General features: G+C 34.4%; 2 protein-coding genes across 3 annotated transcripts; one reads left to right on the top strand and one right to left on the bottom strand.

Annotated features, from left to right (window-relative positions):
- The first annotated feature begins 1418 nt into the window (after window positions 1–1418).
- Window positions 1419–12935, top strand: LOC140809854 (AP-2 complex subunit alpha-1-like). Of its 2 annotated transcripts, none has more exons than XM_073167609.1 (27): window positions 1419–1705; window positions 2500–2631; window positions 3706–3831; window positions 3923–3985; window positions 4060–4157; window positions 4236–4443; window positions 5768–5839; window positions 5983–6075; window positions 6367–6468; window positions 6620–6717; window positions 7021–7102; window positions 7195–7283; window positions 8208–8313; window positions 8417–8482; window positions 8783–8889; window positions 8965–9069; window positions 9159–9279; window positions 9425–9604; window positions 9708–9953; window positions 10605–10685; window positions 10822–10986; window positions 11108–11194; window positions 11332–11460; window positions 11554–11634; window positions 11743–11814; window positions 12215–12294; window positions 12376–12935. In XM_073167609.1, the coding sequence occupies exons 1-27, from the start codon at window positions 1574–1576 to the stop codon at window positions 12512–12514; spliced, it is 3060 nt and encodes a 1019-aa protein (XP_073023710.1). In that variant the 5' UTR covers window positions 1419–1573; the 3' UTR covers window positions 12515–12935. The 2 variants fall into 2 exon arrangements, with proteins under 2 accessions (XP_073023710.1, XP_073023712.1); XM_073167611.1 differs by having other exon boundaries at window positions 1420–1705; window positions 11335–11460.
- A 2890-nt stretch (window positions 12936–15825) lies between these two features.
- LOC140809855 (GABA transporter 1) lies at window positions 15826–19775 on the bottom strand. Its single transcript, XM_073167612.1, has 7 exons — window positions 19615–19775; window positions 18510–18740; window positions 17856–17953; window positions 17512–17698; window positions 17220–17350; window positions 16901–17137; window positions 15826–16448 (listed from the first exon to the last, which is right to left on the bottom strand). The coding sequence occupies exons 1-7, from the start codon at window positions 19733–19735 to the stop codon at window positions 16068–16070; spliced, it is 1386 nt and encodes a 461-aa protein (XP_073023713.1). The 5' UTR covers window positions 19736–19775; the 3' UTR covers window positions 15826–16067.
- Between the last annotated feature and the right edge of the window lie 262 nt (window positions 19776–20037).

Here is a 20037-nt window from a genome sequence, read left to right as displayed (position 1 = left end):
TAATTTAATTTCTTCTTTTAATTTCATACAATCATGCCGTCAAGTTTTTTTTAAAAAATTTATATTATTTTTTAAATTTCTTCAAATTAAAATAATTCATATTTTATAGTATTAGATAGTAGATCTAATAGCTAATTTTTTGAAAATTAAATTAACTTAATTATTAAAAGGCATCGTTTTAAAAATAATGTTTACCAAAAAAAAAATGCCACACCTAGGTCGGTGGATTTCAAAATGATAAAAATATTTAAAATCAAAGGATTCGAAATCCAATAGATTAGAAATAATAGATTTTGATTATTTGCTTTTTTTTATCAGACTTTGACATTATATTTAGAGTTAATCTCGTTTCTCTTCTTTGAGATTTGTTATTTTCTTTAAAACTCAATTATATTTAAATATTATATATATCTCTTTTGAAAATTATGAAAAATAACAAAGATACTTTTTAATATTACATGCAGTAATTTCATGTTCGTATTTTTCTAACATTTAATTTTTAAAATTGTAAGAATTTATTCGATTTATTTTTCGTTTTGAAAAACTTCAAGACGACAAATATAATATTTTAATATAGTTGGATTTTTTCGTAATTATGATAAATTTGAAGAGAGTTATATGTAATTATATTTTATATTTAATTTTTCATTTAGTGACCGTTTATTTATATCAATAACAATGTTTTGAAGCAAAATTATCTTGGGAAAAATGTTATTATTATTTTACAAGGATTTTTTAGTGCAAAATTATCTTGGGAAAAATGTTATTATTATTTTACAAGGATTTTTTAGTATTTTAATATTTTTTAAAATACTTTAGGCATTCAGTTTTAAGAATATGTTTCTTGTGAGACGGTCACACGAATCTTTATCTGTGAGACGGGTCAACTCTACTGATGTTCACAATAAAAAATAATATTCTTAGCATAAAAAGTAATATTTTTCATGGATGACTCAACTAAGATATTTGTTTAAAAAAATACGACTCGTGAAACCGTTTCACACAAGTTTTTATCTTTTTTAATCTATGTTAATGTTTTAATTTCTCAAGTAATGATGTTATTTTAAATTGACATGCATGAAGTTACATGGAACTTTAAAGTGATTTTTATAAACAAGTATGTATTCGAAATAGATTTATTTTGTTCTTAATTTCTTTTAAATATAGAATATTTTTTAAAATGATAACTAAAATAAAAATCTTGTTGGCACGTGAATCGTGTGATAATTATGCTAGATGAAAAATAATTTTGAATTCAGAGTATCATCTATTATCTTTACTATATTATAAAATTTTGAAATATAGATTAAATAAAAAAAATTGAATATAATTTAAATTTATAATAATAAATAACTAAATTATGAAATTGCATTTTGTTTGTTTTTTTTTTTATGCTTATACTGTAATAAAATAAAAAGCCGTCACCCTCCGTCCGTCCGCTGTCCGACGGCTTTTCCAATCTCTCTCTCTAGACCAAATCACTCCCCAAAATTAATTGCAACTTTTTTGTATCTTGAATTTGATCGAGATCTGTGAAATTGGCCATTGGATCTGGTGATTTGCTGGATCTGAGATGGCGCTTTCGGGGATGAGAGGATTGTCCGTCTTCATCAGTGATGTTCGGAATTGCCAGAATAAAGAACAGGAGCGGCTTCGTGTTGACAAAGAGCTGGGTAACTTGCGCACGCGTTTTAAGAATGAAAAGGCGAGACTTTCTTCATTCATGCATTTAAAAGTGTTCTTTTAGCTATGAGTGTTTGATTTTTATTTTCGGTATGTGAGAGCTCTGGGATGACTTGCGAGCCTCAGTTTTGAAACTGGACTCGAGATGTGATTCAGGAATAATGTAATCAGTTTGTAGTTTTACATTCCTGGAATTCGGGTTGATCTAATCGGGAGCAATGGCTTGATTTTATATATATATATATATATATATATATATATATATATATATAAGGTTTGAGGGTGTAGATTAAGCAGTTGGAAAAAGCTCCAGTCCGTGTAAATTGGTTAAATGAGCTGGGCATATTGAATTTATTAAGTTAATTATTTGTTGGTTACTGCCGACCTGTTGATTGGGAGAATTAAATACACCGGGGAAAGGATTTTATCTTTTTTCAATTGTTTAAGACGCAAGTATAATAGTCTAGCCTGAAGGAGTCCTAATATCTTAGATTTGGTAATCATTTGGTGAAGAAATTGGAATTGGTAAGGATTATAAATCATAGCTTGCGAAGGAAAATTTTGGTTTTTCAGATGTTATCATCTTCACTTCATGGATGAGATGTATAATGGAGGTAGACTAGCTGCCAGTCTGCTGCGTTTCATTGAAACTTTTATCTCACCCTAGTGCTCATGAACTGTATTCTTGGATCTTTATGCTTATCTATTCAATAAAAAGCAATGTCAAATGGATATACGAAGGAGGCTGCATTTGTTTCCATGATTACAAATTTTGATAGCCCCTTTGTATTGAACTCATTTGTGTTAACTGAGCAGGGTCTCACACATTACGAGAAGAAGAAATATGTCTGGAAAATGCTTTACGTATATATGCTGGGTTATGATGTTGATTTTGGTCACATGGAAGCGGTTTCTTTAATATCCGCTCCGAAGTATCCTGAAAAGCAGGTATTGTTTTCTAGAAACTTTTGCATAATCATAGTTAACCTGCATCCCATGCTGTTAATATTAGTGCTTTGACTTTGTAAGTAGCCAAATGAATTGATAAATGAAATGTGGGCCTGCATATAGTTGTTATCAAGACTGACTTTCTAATATTTTTTTGTAGAAGGATGATGTGTTAATAATTTCCTATTGTAATGAGGTTCTACCACTTGACTATTTGGTTAGCTGCATTTCGATTAACATAGGCCTACAACTACTGTTTGATATAATAACTGTTCTTTGAAGAAAATCCATAATCCATATGGAATATTAAACGCTGAACTTTGTAGTTACTAGTTCGTACATCCAGGTCAATTGGGAGATAATAATTGTATTTATTAATGATATTCTACTGGAAATGGTCAGTCAGATTTTACATAGTTTATCTATATCTTAAAATAGTAAATGATTGATATTAATATTTTGTGGAAAAGCCAGAGGGAAAGAAGTTGTTGGTTTTGCCACTGCGATTAGTGAAGTGTGAATGTATTATGAAACCACAAATAGACTTAACTCTAAATACCCTGATAAAACCAACTATTATTGTCACTCTATGCCAATATGTGCGTCTTTTACCTTAAAATACATCAACTCTTTACCACCATGATCTGTAAAATTGAATTAGAAATCTTGATGGATAACTTTGTTGATATGTTTAGAATGTAATGCTTTTAGTTGGCATGCTCTTTCTTGAGTATGAAGGTATGCTGTCAAGTGTCAATAGAAAAAGATGAATATCAAAGGAATAGGCATATGTTTGATGGTCATTATAACGAGTATCTGAATGTTCTCGAGAAGATTAATGTGTTTTATATCTGGAAGAGTTCACATCCACATTCCTTTATTTTCTTCATTTGGATATTTTGGAATCAACCGAGAATGAATTTGTCTCGATCCGTTTATATTATATTACTTTGGCCAAAAGTTGCCTGACAATGATATATGATATTACCTATACTCATCTTTCTTTATGGTTTAGGATCAACAATAAGTTGTAATCTTTTCTTCATTGAATTTTTCTTGACTCGTATTTTTCAGGTTGGCTATATAGTCACGTCATGCCTTCTCAATGAGAATCATGATTTTTTGAGACTAGCAATTAATACAGTGCGGAATGATATTATTGGTCGTAATGAGACTTTTCAGTGTCTAGCTTTAACACTGGTATGCGTAGATCTCCTCTTCTTCTCTTTGTGTATACCATGCCCTGAATTTTATTTCTTTCCTCTGTGTCCGATCCTGTCATTTTGTTCAGGTTGGAAATATTGGTGGGAGAGAATTTGCTGAATCCCTAGCTCCTGATGTTCAAAAATTACTCGTAAGTGAATACCAATTTGAAGGCTCCATGTTGATGCAGCTATTCAATGATGCTGAACGTTTATATTGCTCCAGATTTCAAGCAGTGTCAGACCACTGGTGAGGAAGAAGGCAGCATTATGCCTACTGCGCCTCTTCAGAAAAAATCCTGATGTGGTGAATGTTGATGGCTGGTAAATTAATACATGCCACTAATTTCGTTTTATCTGAATGCATGACAAAGCTATCACCAACTAACTTCCTCTTCGCAGGGCGGATCGAATGGCTCAACTGTTAGATGAACGGGATCTGGGTGTCTTGACTTCTTCGATGAGTCTTCTAGTTGCTTTAGTTGCAAATAACCACGAGGCATATTGGAGTTGTCTTCCCAAATGTGTTAGAATACTGGAAAGGCTTATCAGGAACCAAGATGTTCCCCAAGAATACACATACTATGGTATTCCATCTCCTTGGATTCAGGTTTGTGCTTATCTTGATCTCCATTTCTTGACCGGAGGTGATATTAGTCTAAATTCTTTTTTAAAAAATTGATGTAACCTGTTGTCGTATTACCAGGATGTCCTTTAAAATGCTTCCTGGTCTGATTTCACTAAAGAAAGTTTTGAACTCTTTGCAGTGCATTATCCAACCTTATCCAAGAATGGATTGCTAGCCTCAAATTAAATGCCTTGAATTACCTGAGAAATATGATTATATAGAATTTTCTTTGGTTACATTAAATATAAGATATCCAAGTGTAAAGTGGTCGGTTAAAATTCGAACTTTTATCCAGGCCCATCTGTGGAAGTACTGGGGGACTTTAGATTGTTAATGCAACTGGTGGCCAGTGATTTTACTTGAGAACTTGTGGTGTCAGATTTGGATGATGCATTAGCAGGATTTGAAGAGAGAAGTGTGGGGTTTCTGTTGACCAAAAGAGTAGGACACGCTAGCTAACATTGGCCATGGGCTATGGAGAGAGATTTACTGTGAATGTGATGGTGTCTGTTGAGCGCAAAGGCTAGTGGGAAAGACCAGATGAAAATTGAAACCCGCTTTGCTTTTGTTTAATAACAACTTTTGCTACCATCTATCTATTTATAAGCAATAAATCAACAGGGAGATAAGGGGGAAAGATCGTGTTATTGGGTTGACCAAAGAGCAAGACAATGCAAGCTAGCACTGCCGGTTTCGGGATGAGTAGAGAGACTGGCAAAAGCTGTTACATATTCTTTCGACTGTGTAGGGCATGTGGATAGAGCAGATGAAAAATAAACCTACCTTTTGTGTCAGATAATGATGGTAGTGACCCTCTGATCATAATGACTGGTCTCTAGTTGGTGATTTCTGAGGTAGACCTGATGAAAAAAAAGGAAATTTGCACGCATGGTTAATATTCTTCAGGGCCCAGCTTTACTTTCCAAAATTCTTATATTTAGCACAACACAGTTTGATGAAAGATGAGCCCAGAAATTTGCATGGTTTATTGGTCCCTAATTAGTCAATTTGCAATTGATAAATCTCATGCATTTTGGTAGTGACACCCTGATAATGGTTTTTATTCTTGAGCTCGGATTGTCAATAGTTTTCAGCTACCTCGAGCACATTTCACAGATTTGAGCTAAAAGAGGACACAGTCATTATTTTTTTTCTTGATTTGTCTTCCTTGTTTATCAGATGAAATAAATTCATGTGCGCTCAAGTTTCAATCTTAAAAGTAGCAGCACATAAAAGAACCTCTCTGGATTTACACTAGTACTAGTATTTAATTATCTCTTGATGCTTTTAACATATAGCACTGCAGGTTAGGACAATGAGGGCCCTTCAGTATTTTCCAACCATTGAAGATCCAAACACTAGAAGATCATTGTTTGAGGTCTAAGTTAATCTTTTTATGTTTGTGATAACCATATATTTAAGTTCTAAAAGAATAATGATGCCATTTTTATATAGGTGTGTCAGAACGTGCTCTTGTATTTTGATCTACAATTTCCTTAATTAACTTTTTTTTGTGATCAGGTGTTACAAAGGATATTGATGGGAACTGATGTTGTGAAAAATGTGAACAAGAATAATGCATCACATGCCGTTCTTTTTGAAGCCCTTGCTCTCGTAAGTTTTGTTTCACGATTTCATTTGGTTGTTTACTTAAAATTGTTGGATAGCAGTTGAACTTAGGGGTTTTTTCTCTTGTCACTTCCTATATGATTTTTCACCTAAAATGCTATTCAAGTGTTTGCTTTTGCACACATAATCTATATGCTTTAGGGGAACATCTCTGCGTATGGTGGAAATGGTTGGTTTGTTGTATGCGGGGAGAGGGATTTTCTCCTCTTCTCGTTCTCGCTCTCACTCTGTGCATTTTTGTAGATAACAGTTCTCGTGTCTACTTCTTGACTGTAGGTCATGCATCTTGACGCAGAAAAGGAAATGATGTCTCAGTGTATTGCATTGCTTGGTAAATTCATTGCTGTTCGGGAACCTAATATAAGATATCTTGGTTTGGTGAGTTGTTTGTTTGTTATGAAATGTACTATGTTGTGATTGTCTTTTTCTTTCTTGTTTTCAATATTTTGATTCATTATTTCGATGTGTTAGTTTGTTATGAAATGTACTATTGTATAACTGCATAGATCTGAATATTTCTTTGGTGCAGGAGAACATGACCAGGATGTTGATGGTCACAGAAGTACAGGAGATCATCAAAAGACATCAAGCCCAGATCATCACTTCCCTGAAGGATCCTGATTCCAGGTCGCCTAAATTGTTTTATACCAGAGTTATTTATCTACCATGTATTACAAACATTTGTATCAAGGTTATGAACAGTTGGGTGCTGTATCTTTTCACTTTATGATTCCTATGATCCTATCTTTAATTTTCCTTGGCAAATTTCAATTGAAACAAAAGGTATAATCTGATTACTCGATGTTGTTGACATTCATTTTCTTAGTGTGGGTCTGTTTCCTTGTTACTTTTTACTTATGATAAAAAAAAGTTGGTTTGTTTCGGTCGATGTTTAAGCTTAGGGTTTCTGACAAATGATTATTTCTTCAGTATTAGGAGACGTGCACTCGATTTGCTATATGGCATGTGTGATGTCTCTAATGCAAAGGACATAGTTGAAGAATTATTACAGGTGCATACTTGCACGAGTGACCTTCAATTATATTTGTTTGTTACTTTAACCAACCAAGATGGAATAATAGGCTGACTTTCATCCGGTTTCAGTATCTTAGCACAGCAGACTTTGCAATGCGTGAAGAATTGTCACTTAAAGCTGCTATTCTTGCTGAGAAGTTTGCACCTGATTTGTCGTGGTATGAACTTTACCTAAAAGTCGATAAAATAGACAATGTCTTTGACATACTTAAAAATATGAAACTAATGCTGATGGAATGTCCTCGATATCATCATTGAGTATTTTCTTAAAAAAAATGGTGGTCTGTTGTATTGAGGTAGTACCCATTATGCTTTTTATGATAAAATAGACAATGTCTTTGAAATACTTAAAAATATGAAACTTAATGCTGATGGAATGTCCTCGATATCATCATTGAGTATTTTCTTAAAAAATATGGCGGTCTGTTGTATTGAGGTAGTACCACCCAATATGCTTTTTATGTAATCTTAATTTTTTGTACCATGGCAGATTTAATTGGACTATATTTAATGCATTAAATGTAATGTTTCAAAGGCAAATATGCAGAACCCTGAGGGCTGTTTTCTCTACTTCTCTTTTGTTAGAGCAGAGAAATAATTTTACGAATTGCAGGAGAGTAGAAAAGAATTTCCACATAATGCGCTAGATTTGTGGGGGTCATCTGGGTATAAAAATTATGAAAGGATCATTTATGTTGTTAGATATTGGTTCACTGTTACCGAGGCTTAACAAATTCTGAAAGGTTCATTCTATGTTGTTAGTTCTTGGTTCATTAGTGCTGAACATCAACTTTGGAGCTTGTCAAAATGAGCTACGTGAGCCTACTGTGGTGGTTAAGGGGTTAGAAACAATGGTGGAAGGGTAACCCTTCAATTCTCATGTTAACTGAAATATTTGAAGGTCAAGTTACGTTGTTGATGTCTAGTAGATGTCAAGAAAAATCTGGGATCAGATTTATTCTCTTTCCATCAATAGAATAAGCTTTATGTGACATTATACAGATCTGATAGGCATTTACACTGTTTATATGACCGTCTGTAGCAAACTTGATATAAGAACATCTCTCTCTCTCGTTTTCCAGGTATGTTGATGTGATTCTTCAGTTGATTGACAAGGCAGGGGATTTTGTCAGTGATGACATTTGGTTTCGTGTAGTGCAGTTTGTGACTAACAACGAGGACCTACAGGTAATTTACTTGTTATTGTCACTTATGTAGCTGCATAGAGTTTTTGTTTCTGTAAAATGACATTTTCATTCTGCTCATGTATTTCGTTTTGTAATCTCGTCAGCCTTATGCAGCATTGAAAGCCAGAAGTTATCTTGATAAGCCTGCTACCCACGAGACAATGGTGAAGGTGTGTTACATCACCTGTGGTTTTAATATTATTCAATTTTTTATCGGGGTGAACTGTAGATGATATGAATTGTTTCATGCATATTTTGTGGGGCTAGAATTTGGCTAAATTTATCTATGTGCTTCTTGATGGAAGAAAATGTTATTTATTGAAATTCCTCGTACATGTGATATTACCTGCTCCACCATATGCTAGTAATTGTAGACTAGTCCTCTGTTCTGTTTGTACTATTAAAATATGTATGTTAGATGTATTGTGGTTGGAACATTAAATGAAATGTTTCATAATTTTTTTTAAAAGGTGAGTGCATACATCCTTGGAGAATATGGCCATCTTCTTAACCGACGCCCTGGATGTAGCCCAAAAGAGATCTTCGTCATCATAAATGAGAAGCTTCCTACCGTTTCGTAAGTGCATTTGTTTATCTTCTGTTGCAATTTATATTTTCCTTTACCTTGTTTAACTGTATCAAATTCAACCAGGACTTCAACAATTCCTATTCTTCTTTCCACATATGCAAAAATTCTGATGCACGCCCAACCACCAGATAAGGAACTGCAGAGTCAAATTTGTGCAATTTTTAACAAGTAATAACAAGAAGTAATTTGTTGTGTTAATTTGTATTAGTAATATATGTCTGGGTACTTACATTAGATGACCAATTGTTTGTTTTAAGGTATGAAGGTTGCATTGATTCTGAAATACAGCAAAGGGCGGTTGAATACCGTGCGCTGAGTAGGAAAGGTGCAGCTCTAATGGACGTACTTGCTGAAATGCCAAAGTTCCCTGAACGGCAGGTACAAAGACAAGATTTTCAGTATGGATTTTGAATTTGTTTAGCTTATACTTTGTACTTAGTTTCTCCGAGGGCCTTTAATTTGATTTGAAGATAAGCTTAATTCTTTTAGCTGCTATTCTGACTGTGCAAGTATTTCATTCTAGTCGTCATTGATAAAAAAAGCTGAAGATTCTGAGGCTGATACTGCTGAGCAAAGTGCAATTAAATTGCGGACACAGCAGCAGACTTCTAATGCTTTGGTAGTCACTGATCAACTTCCTGCAAATGGAACACAACCTGTTGGCCACCTTGGCATTGTGAAGCTGCCTAGCATGAGTAATTCGGTAAGAAAACCTTTTCTTAATAGTGGCAAACTATGCTGTAGATTTGAGGATCTGATTATCTGACCATGTTCATGTACGGAACAACCATCATCTATGTCAACAGGATGATAACACTTCTGAACAAGGAATCACACGTGAAAATGGCATTCTGACCGTAATTGATTCTCAACCGCCCAGTACAGCTTCTCTTGATCTCCTTGGGGACCTTCTAGCCCCATTGGATATTGTAGGCCCTCCAGCTACTACACACCGGTCTGAGCCAAGTGTGGCATCATCTGATTTGCAAAGTGGTATAGGAGCTGATGCTTTAGCTATTGAACCTGTTGAAGAGCTTGCAAAGAATGTCCAGGTATCACTTTCTTCAAATCACTTATAGACATATATGCCCAGGTTACCTTAATGGTGGTATTATTTTGGGAGCTTAGTACGACGCTTTCACCAATCTGTCTTTGTATCAGATATAAATCTATAAACCAGCACATGATCTTATTGACCTGTTGTCAAGATGCGTAAATTTAGCGCCACAAATTCATATGTGGGTGCTTCTAAATGCTTGCTTAGGCTTCTTTGATTGGCTTACTATGTGTAGATAAACATTTTGAAATGAAATTAGATTTTTCCAGAGTTAATCAACCATTTTTAATCACTCAAACCAAGTTTTAGGTTCTGTGATGCCTTAATTGGTGATAATATAATGATTTGGCTTATTATTTAGCACATATTATTTGCCACTGACAATCATATAGGGATTAGAATTTGGTTAACTTTCCCATTTACAGAGATTGGGTCCAGTGGGCCCAATTCGCTATATTTTCAAACATAACCAGGATCAAAGATTGATTATGGGATATAAATTCTTTTTTACCTTGCAATTCTATAGTAATTAAAGTGTGTTTAGAGAAGATTTGTGAAGTTCTTAAGTAGTTGGAGATAATGCCGCAACACCTCATTGTAGTTGACCTCTCATGATTTTATTCCCCCGACTACATTATTCTTGCAGCCAATTGGCGATATTGCTGAACGGTTTAATGCTTTGATAGTGAAGGATAGTGGTGTATTATACGAGGACCCTTATATTCAGGTACACTGTCTTTTCATTTGTTTTATCCAATTTTTATTTGTAATGGATAACTTCCTATGCATCACCAATTGGTATTATTAGCTTTAGCTGATTGTTTCCCAGCGGTTGAGTGTCAAATTTTCTGATATAATTCCAGATTGGCATAAAAGCTGAGTGGCGAGCACATCATGGGCGACTTGTTCTCTTCTTAGGAAATAAAAATGTCGCCCCTCTCCTCTCAGTTCAAGCTATGATATTGCCCCCTTCTCATTTACAGATCGAACTTTCATTAGTTCCCGAGACTATTCCTCCAAGGGCACAGGTTGGATTATGAAAGATTTCCTTTTTCTCATCAAATCCTGTTTTTGGCTTGCTTTAATCATGTTTTACCGCTATCTATTTTTAGGATTATATGATTAATACAAATTCTCTTGTTTTCTTAGGTTCAGTGCCCTCTTGAGGTTATCAACCTTCGGCCAAGCAGAGATCTAGCTGTTCTGGACTTCTCATACAAATTTGGAACCCATGTGGTATTGCTTGAGAATTTTATAATTATTAATGAAGATATTGTATGTGTACAGCCACGTACACTAAGTGTGCATGAAATGCTCGCTCACATTCTAACCTGTTTTTGTTTTCAAACTTTACATATGGGTGTCTCCACCAGCAGGTCAATGTAAAACTTCGCCTTCCCGTTCTATTGAACAAATTTCTTCAACCAATCTCACTTTCCGCTGAAGAGTTTTTCCAACAATGGAGATCACTCTCCGGGCCTCCATTGAAGCTGCAAGAAGTTGTATGTGCTTGGTGAATTTTATCTTCAAACTCCTATAATATCTTCTTAACTCGGAGATAAAATATCTGATCTCATTTTGCATGAGCTTTCTAGGTGAGAGGTGTAAGGCCGATGCCACTAGCGGAAATGATAAACTTATTTAACAGTCTTCGAGTGATGGTTTGCCCAGGGCTGGTAAGTGCTTTCTCCTTAACATTTCCGCCTGATACAACAGTTGGGAAATTATTATGGCCTTTATGTCGTTGCTCTGATTATTTTGATTCCCTATGATTTCACGTTCAGGATCCGAACACAAATAATTTGGTTGCTAGCACAACTTTCTACTCTGAAAGCACACGAGCCATGCTATGTTTGGTAAGCTCGTCTATTTTGAGTTTTTATTTTCTACCCATGTCTTCAGGTACTACAGTAACTGCATAATCAGCTGCGGTAACTGCATAATGAGCATTGGATGAAGAATGCGAGAACCAGCCTTTAGCCTTACCATAATAATTCTGGCTTCAATATAGTTTATATTTGATCTTTTCAATGACTTGTAAGCACATGACATGCTAGTAGATTCTACTGGGTAAAATTTTCTCATTCTAACATGATTCACTGCAGCAGCATGTGTACCAAAACATTTGAAGAATTGGAATATGAATTTATCTGCATTCAATTAAATGACTTCAAACTAAAAAAAAATAATAATCAATTTTATGAGTAAATAGCTCCCAACACCTAACTTTGAATTTGTTTGGTCTTCATCATTTAGATGAGAATAGAGACAGATCCAGCTGATCGTTCCCAGTTGCGGATGACAATTGCTTCTGGTGATCATACACTTACATTAGAGTACGTCTTTAATGTCCAAGTATATGTTTTCCGATTATGCATCAGATTATGTTTGCTTAATGAACTTCAAACCATTTTTAGGTTGAAGGAGTTCATTAAAGAACAATTAGTCAACATACCCATTCCTTCCACGCCTATGCCTCCTCAAGCTCAACCAATTAGTCCACCCATGACTGCAACATCAGATCCTGGGGATCTTCTTGCTGGTTTGCTTAACTGATATACGTTGACATGGTCCATAATAAAAACTATATTATATAACAAACAATGTTCTTACGACGCAACTGCGTCGACATCCTTAAAACGCAAAAAGGGCAGCAAGAACATGATGCAAGAGCTCGCGGGGAACATGGTGAATCTGTATGGACTCGGCTTTGCGTTGAAGTTATGAATCTTGGGGTTGTGAGGCTTTCATATTCTTTTGCACAATTTTATTGTGCCTGTGGCGGCTTCCTTCTTTTTCAATAGATGTGTAATATTTTTGTCATCTGTTTTTTTCCTTCTCTAGTCAGGTTTTACATCCATTTGTCTCTGTAATGTGAAATATCGCACTTGGAAATATTTAAATAGAAACGCCAGAGCAGACGTTTTTGTTTGTTCATGACATGATTCTTATTAGGAAGATATTTTGCTCGTGTTAATTTGTCTTGCTAAATTTCAGCGTCTGTTTCTGCATTTACTTGTTCAGTTGAATAATCGGTGAATAGATATATGACTATTGTGGACTCGATGTATGAGTTTATCCTGAGCTAAATAGTTTGTGGACATCAATGATTTTATCTAAATCGAACTAGAAACTGAGATACATCTATCCAGTTCTGTTTCTCGGCCATTTCAAATTAAAACTAGTTCGTCTGCTGATCAAACATTGGCTAAGTTTTGGCATCAAGAATGATCTGTCTAACGGCAGCAACTGTTGCAATAAGCCCCAGCACTGAGATTGATCGTGATAGAACTCTCGGGCAACGTTCTGAAGAAATTCCTCACTCAGAGGGTCTACGAAGACACTATCCAGAATTTCGTTGGTGGGTTGCGTATAGACCTGTACCAAGGATTGCATGTTAGTAAGTGAGCCATTTTTCAACGCGGGTAGCTTGGGTTCTGTTTTACACAAGGCGCAACGGAGCTTCTCTAGCACCAATGCATTGATTTGGATCCGTATTCGAAGCTTTATATACGACGATGATATATCAGGTGGGCCTGGAGCTACACAAAAACCCATTTATAACTTCAAATACGGATCCAAATCATGTCAACTGAACGTTTTAATAATAGTTTAAACACACATTTCCAAAGAAATTGGAGAGAACGAGGGCTTCAGCTTGATTTCCAAAAGCCCCACTATGAAAAATGTAGCCGTTACCACTGAATAGCACACACACGTCCCAATGCTTAAAGTAGTTCCAGCGCCATCATAACATACGAGTTTCCTCGTTGCTTTCCAAAGAGTAATCCTTTTTATTGGTCCCTTGGATGAACATCCTGAAAAAAATTCAAAAACAAATATTGTTTTCGCAATTCTTTATTGTTATCGCGTAACACGGGCGAGCCTTCTGCGGGCATCATCGTCTTTACAAATTAAATAAATTTTTAAGTTTCATGCATTGAAAAGAAGGGACTTGAGCCAAAATTGATATGCCTCAACGAGTGAAAAGAAGGGACTTGAGCCAAAATCAGAGTCAGCTCGCTGGCACGATCGTGTCGGGCATTGTGGAGGCCAGTGGTTGAGCTCCCCACACACAGGCCCCAGAAAAACCAAAACAAAATAATATTTTTTTTAAGCCAGCTGCCCACACAGCCACACTTGGCCCATAACCCAAACCAAACTTTAAACAATTTTTACTCCCATCTACCTGCGTCTTTGTGGCAGAGAAGAAAAACAAAACTCACCCTCAAATTTAGGCATGCTCAAGGGTTTTCCGTTTCCAGTTCCGACCGGTCCGATGCCGGAGGTTCAGGAACAGGACGGAACCGTTTGACAACCGGTTCGTTCTGATTCCAAGGTTTTCGAACCGAAAGTCCAATTTGATATCACCGGACCGGTTCATGTCATTTTCTGAGCCCATATTTTTTAGTTTTATTATTTATTTTACGAACAAAAAATAAATAATTTTTTATAGATATTTTTCGGATATTAAAAAATATTGTATTAAAAACTAAAAACGATATGGAGAAAATAAATATTAATTTATTAAAATTTTAACTTAAAATAATATTTCAACTTTTAGTTAAACAAAATTCCAAATCAGTTTTTATATTAAATATAAAAACTGTTTTGGAATTTTTTTTTTCTTCTTAGTATTGACTTGTAAATTCATTGATAGTTATCTCATCATATTCATTTTTCAGCGTTCCAACCAATCTTATAATAATAGAAGTATGACAAGTAACTCTGAAAAAAAAATTGTATCTATGATCTTCCATTACTATGTCGCATGTTGAGAAAGCCAAATGCTACACTTGAGTACTAAATTACTAATACTTCTCTTTCAATTGATGATAAAATCACACATTGTCTTTAATTTTATTCTACCATTATAAAACATTGAAGTTATATCTTTGAAAATAACGATAAAAAAGAATTGTAGTTTATTTGATGAGCTCCTAAAAAAGTTTTTCTTTTATATTTCAGGCGTCTTAAAGTCCGTATAAAATTAATTTGATTGATTTCTCAACCGAACTTTCTTCCAACTCTGACTCCTTCTGTGATCCATGTTCACTTGAATGCAATTGAAATATTTTTTTGACAATATTGCATCTTTGATGTCCCCCTTTCATCAACACTCTTATCTAAAAATTTGCATGGCATTCAAAATATATTTATAATGAACCTTGACTTTGACTTAGGTCTAGTGAAGTTGCTAAACAATGCACACACGAGATTGAAGATGACAATGATCCGGGTTTGAACCATGTCATATATATATATATATATATATATATATATATATATATATATATATATATATATTAGGGTTGAAATAATTATATTCTATTATGATATGTTTAATTTTTTTTTTGTTATGACTTCAGTATAACTTAATAGATTTTAACTTTATGATAATATTTGTTTGTTCATCAATATTATTGATATAAAGCAGCTTTGATTATTTATTATATTTTAAAAAAATTATTGTGTAGTGAATATCATTAAAAATTTAAAATTTTCAAAAATTAAAAATTTAGTGGTCCAATCTGGGTTATGGGACGATCCCAGTTTTCACCAAATCTGTCCCACTCTGTCCCTGATGTCATCCCTAACTAAAATTCTCTCTCAATATTTTTTAAGTTTTTTTCATGCTTCATACAAATTATGACAAAATCTCATTATCTAATATATTTAAAATTAGAGGAATGAAAAGGGGAATGATAGGGTAATAAGTGCCAGAAAATATTTTCGTAGCATCTTTAAATGTTTTTAATGAATAATTACATTTAGTAATAAGATATCAATAATTTTCTTCGAGCTGAAAAGAAGACGCAACAGTAAAATTATAAAACGGATTGAAAGAATCTTTATATGACAATATCGTATTAAGAAAATGGTGAAGAGAATTCCAACGAGTTTCAACAATTCGTACATTCCATATTTTCCAAATTAATCTAATCTCTTCTTTCCTTGTGGATTCGATGTATGAGTTTATCCTGGTGTGGCACGTTTCAGCATCAACTGATGAACTGAATCACAAGAGTCCAATTGTTCTGCTTCTCGTGCAATCCTTGGCCTCATATATATATATATATATCAAGACTAATTTATCTGATGATCATCATCAGACATTGGCGAATAATCTGTAAGATTTGGCATCAAGAATTATCTGTCTAACTGCTGCAACTGTGGCGACAAGCCCCAGTATTGAGAAAAACACAGCAAACGTAATATTTAGCCAGAAAACAGGGTTTCGCTTGAATGCTTTGAATGTGAGGTTGAAGAAAACAAAAGGAAGCACGAAGTCGAGTGGCATGAAACCAAAAGCCCCTATCAGCGCATTGATGTCACCAAAAAATGGAAGCATCGCGGCTATTGTGGTTGCAACGACGACTGATATCGATCGTGATATCAGTCTCGGAATGACATTTCGAGGAGAAAATTCTTTGCTTTTAGGGTTTGCAAATGCCCTCTCCAACACTACGTTGGTGGGTTGCAAATATACCTGCATTAAATATTGCATGTTAGCCCTATTGCATGAATCAAGTTCATAAGCCAATTGACCTATATATAGTCAGTAAGTCACAACTACTATTATTTTAAATGTTATATATTTAATATATAAATAAATATATTTTATAACAGTTTGTTTTTGTAAACATTCTGTTTCAGCAAAAAATAAAAATTGAATGTTAGAGTAACACAAATACTCAAAATGCATGAGAATTTAGTATATGCAACGAGTGTACTAAGACTAGGGTTGCCAAAGAATCATTTTCCGATCATCGGCTAGGATTCCGGAAAAAATGGATTGAATTTTGTGAGTGTATACTTTCTTTGATGGAGCAAATACCAATTCTTCTGTCTTTTTTGTGAAATATAAGTTTTGTTCTCATATATTTAATTCTTAGACCGACAATAGAGAATGTTTGGTAATGCATGATATAATCTTCTTACCACGCCGACTGCTGATAGCTGCAAGATAGTGAAGATATTAGTCATCAAAATGAACCATTTGGGCACCAACGGCCTGCCGAGTTCATCCAAGAAATTGGAGAGAACGAGGCCCTTTGCTTGATTTCCAAAAGCCCAATACCCGGAGATCGCCACACTGAAAAATGTAGCTGTCACTACTGAATAGCAAATACACAACCCTTTGAACATCTTCCCCTTTATCGGTGGTGCCAATGTTGCCTTCATTATTGGACATACCGTAAATCAAGTATTCACGGGGATTGTGCTAAGACATAACATTGAGTAGCGAACACATACATACCTGAATTTCTGGGATAATCCCATTGCCAAAAGTAGTTGCAATAATGGCCAGCGCATTTAACATACCAAATATACGAGTTTCCTTGTTGCTGTTCACCGAATAGTCCTTTCTTGGTCCCTTGGACGAACTTCCTGGAAAAAAGAAAAGAAATTCAATAACAAGTTGGTTTTTTTCAAGATTTTTACAATTCGCAAAACATATTTCTTATCATTGCTTGAAATAGTTGGACTCTCCAAACAATTCTCTTGCCTTAACTGGATTCAGGCATCTATTATTTATCATAGAATCTTACCAATATAGATGGAACCAGCAGTTGCACATGCGCTATAGACAAGGCATAGAACCAAAGAAACCAAGTTGATATGCCTCAACGAGTGAAAAGAAGGGATTTGAGCCAAAATCAGCATCAGCCCACCAAATATAATGACAAATTGGTAAAGCTTCATATCTCCATCTGGACTCGATAAAACATATATCATCTGGAAAAATGAACACACGGATGTTTGTATTATAGTCCTCGTTAAATCATATGTTTAATCTGTCATTTAAATCTGCTCGAAACTAGCTTCATAGGTTGTCTAGTATTTTGATTTCATCAAAAATCATAACTCCAAGAAGGTAACAATGTGTATCGACCTTCAAGCATTGTCCTCCCAATAGTGTAGAAGCCACAACTGCACCATAGCAGACAAGGAACTGAATTGGGCCAACAAAATACATACCCCATCTTTGTCCTGCCAAAAATATATAAAATCAAATCTTAAAATAAAATAAGTAAATACAATAAAAGACAATAAATTAAGTAGCTTCATGACGTCAGCAATTGAGATTTGAGAATCATTCGTTTCCCAGGGACTCCTGTTCAAAAACACGCGTATATGATAAAAAAGACGACATATTTTTTACCAAATCTTCTTTTGATAATATTTTTTCAGAAAATATACATTTTTTTAATGGTACACATTCAGAGATTAGGTCGGGATTGAGTTCGGTGGGTAATAATATTTTAAACTTTGATATTGCAATATAATAATTAATAATAAAAAATTATTGTATTTTTTTATATACTCGACGGCTCACTCTCAGCAACCCCCTAGTATTTCACTATTTCTCCCCACATCTTAGGTCAAACTTGGTGGACAGGCAGGCACCAATAAATGTTATATCTTTACATAAATGCAGGAAGACTTGAAAATGGTTCTCGAAAAGGAAAACAAAGCATTCTAATAAATGAGTGTACATACTTTTATTTCAAGCAAAAAATTACGACAGAAATCGAATTACTGTAACCTATAATATCACGGGCCATGTCGCGAAACGTGAGATGTCTACGACCCAACTGGGCATGATGTTCGAGTACGAAAGAGAGCAAATTATAGGAATAAAAAGTGACGAGTGCTCCGATCGAAAGGCTCAAAACTCCGGCAGTCCAACCCAGTGAGGCAAATGCATATGGCAGACTCAGCAGTGCAGGAGCAACGATCGATGTTGTCAAGTGGAATCCACAATGTACCCATGATCCTGTATTCAATATCTCACTTCAAATCATAATGATTTGATTATATATATATATCTCATTTATGAATATTTTCATTTTGAGCTTCTAATTCAACTAAAACAAAATCCTTTTTTATTACAATATATATATATATATATATATATATATATAATGAATATCATGTGAGAACGTCTCATACGGGTCAACCCTACCGATATTCATAATAAAAAGTAATAATCTTAGCATAAAAAATAATAATTTTTTATTGATAATTCAAAAAAGATATCTCTCTCACAAAAACTTGTGTCAGACGGTTTCACAGGTCGTATTTGTGAGACGGATCTCTTATTTGGGTCATCCATGAAAAAGTATTACTTTTTATGTTTATAGTATTACTTTTTATTGTGAATATGAGTAGGGTTGACCCGTCTCACAGATTAAAATCAGTGAAACGGTCTCACGTGAGACCCACTATATATGTATATATAAATATATTGACTCAATTGTTCCAATTACACGGTAATAACCGGTCAAATTAACAGAATACATGGCCATGCTAATATTACATCTAAACTGGAGATGGAAGGAGTACAAGTTTTGTTGGAAAAATGATTGGAGAAAGAATGATTTGATTTTCTAATTATTTATTAAACAACTCGATTCTAATTTCTATCTAATGCAAACCTGTAAGAGTTTTTTCCCAAAAAAAAATTTAAAATAACAATTTTAACCCTTTCTATTCAGTTCTTCGTTTCTTACTTGGAATAACAATCCATTAACTAATGAAATTACAAAATATTAGTTTGAAAGGAAAGAATTTGCGGGTGTAGGAGTTCAGACACTTGATTAATCAAGATGATGGCAATTCATAATGAGACATTTCATGGATATATATACCTCTGGATTTAAGAACAAATTGAGCACCAGCATCCAGAGTGGGAGCTTTATTGGTATCATTATGATGATGATCATCTTCTTCCCTGGGAAGATTTGTGGAGCTTGGCCCATTACTCCCCATCGACGTACGGCCCGATGAATCTCTCTCTCTCTCTCTCTCTCTCTCTCTCTCTCTCTCTCTCTCTCTCTCTAGATGTTAATGGAGGTTCTGTATTTATTTATTTGTTGGTCTTCTGTTATTAATCAACTAATTTGTCCTATGTGTGTGAAGAATCGTGGAGATGAAGATAATCGAGACTATTCAATTATTGTTTTTCTTTTTCCATGCTGATGTAATAAAAATATTTTTGATTGGTCCAAGATAACTAGATAAGATCAGGAAAAAGTTTACGAAAACGATCTATTTTACAAACTTTTCAATAT

The sequence above is a fragment of the Primulina eburnea genome, chromosome 13 (genome assembly GCF_022965805.1).
Source record: "Primulina eburnea isolate SZY01 chromosome 13, ASM2296580v1, whole genome shotgun sequence".
Lineage (NCBI taxonomy): Eukaryota > Viridiplantae > Streptophyta > Magnoliopsida > Lamiales > Gesneriaceae > Primulina > Primulina eburnea.
Note: the sequence above shows the minus strand (reverse complement) of the source record. Positions and strands in the feature narration are given on the sequence as shown.